General features: G+C 41.7%; 2 protein-coding genes across 2 annotated transcripts in view; one reads left to right on the top strand and one right to left on the bottom strand.

The window, feature by feature from the left end:
• Positions 1-41: 41 nt before the first annotated feature.
• On the bottom strand, positions 42-323 carry SARC_09325 (hypothetical protein; the record flags this gene model as incomplete). Its single annotated transcript, XM_014296667.1, has 1 exon — positions 42-323. The coding sequence occupies one exon, from the start codon at positions 321-323 to the stop codon at positions 42-44; it is 282 nt and encodes a 93-aa protein (XP_014152142.1).
• Positions 324-846: 523 nt separating this feature from the next.
• Positions 847-1,272, top strand: part of SARC_09324 (hypothetical protein) — a gene marked incomplete at both ends in the record, with an annotated part of 8,530 nt that continues 8,104 nt past the window's right edge. Inside the window, one exon of the mRNA XM_014296666.1 lies at positions 847-1,204. Within this exon, the coding sequence (XP_014152141.1) occupies positions 847-1,204 (358 nt within the window). The remainder of the gene's footprint in view (positions 1,205-1,272) is intronic.

The following is a 1,272-nucleotide window of genomic DNA, read 5'->3' as shown; positions in this document are numbered from 1 at the left end:
TATGTGAAGCATTTCAGACAGCAACAAATACAACACGACACTCACTTGTATTCGCGTTTCTTCTTCGGCTCCTTCCTGACCTGGGGTATCGTCGTCTGCAGTTCCACTACATCTATACTACCAAACTTCACCCCCACATCCATATCGTGAAGTCCATCTAGCATGGTCTGTAGATATTTGGGTGTACACTTACCACTAATGAGCACATTGTCTCTGCCTAACAAACTACACAAGCCAAACACTTTCTCCCCGTGCAATTTCTCAATTGCATTGTATACTTCGTCCGCATGTGCGTGTGGCACTAGCACGGAGACTAACTTCATTGTAACGTGTTTATGTGCATACTAGTTACATTATACTACTATGTCTCCGCAGTATAGAAGGTGGACACACTCTCTATATTAGCGTGTTATGAATATATATATATTTATATATTTACATAGCCTTCTATATTTATATATATATATTGTTGAGGTTAAAAATGATAAGGATCATTAAGATGTCATATGACGTTTGAACTCAGACGTGACGTGTGAAACTGTCAAACAGGGGTTATTTGTTAGGGTTTATTTGTTAGGGTTTATTTGTTAGGGTTTATTTGTTAGGGTTTGTCTGTTAGGGGTTATTTGTTAGGGGTTATTTGTTAGGGTTTATTTGTTAGGGTTTATTTGTTAGGGTTTATTTGTTAGGGTTTTTGCAGTCGTTCCGGATAGGTTACCGATTATTTATATTCCATCATGATTACGAAACAGTAAACAAAAGCCTGTGATATAACACTATATACAATATCATACATACACACTTGCATATGTACACACTTGCACTTGCATACACTCGTACACTCACATGTCGAGGCCGTTATCATCACTCGGTTGTCTAATTCTCAGTGTTTTCTGTGTTGCAAAGAGCGCACACGTACTAGACTTCCAGCCTGACCCATCAAACCTGCAATTGGGTGCCCAAATCAACCACATCAACACCAGGATGACATCTCCGTGTGTGTCGACACCTGTACTTTTGACCACAGACGATTACAATGCCCTGCCCTACTTGAAGGGCGATGAAACGTATGCGTATGCCGAGGGGGGTGAACAGACAGGCCAGTATGGGGAGTTATATCTGCCGAAAGACATGGCGGAGATGGGCGATGGGACGCTGCCTGTGGTGCTGCTCATTCACGGAGGGTGTTGGCTGCAAACCTTTGGTATGCATGGGAATGCGACCTGTATTATAGCTAGTATATTTATGTGCGCTTATCACTTCTATTGTAGC

Source organism: Sphaeroforma arctica (genome assembly GCF_001186125.1).
Source record: "Sphaeroforma arctica JP610 unplaced genomic scaffold supercont1.935, whole genome shotgun sequence".
NCBI classification, from domain to species: Eukaryota; class Ichthyosporea; order Ichthyophonida; genus Sphaeroforma; species Sphaeroforma arctica.
Note: the sequence above shows the minus strand (reverse complement) of the source record. Positions and strands in the feature narration are given on the sequence as shown.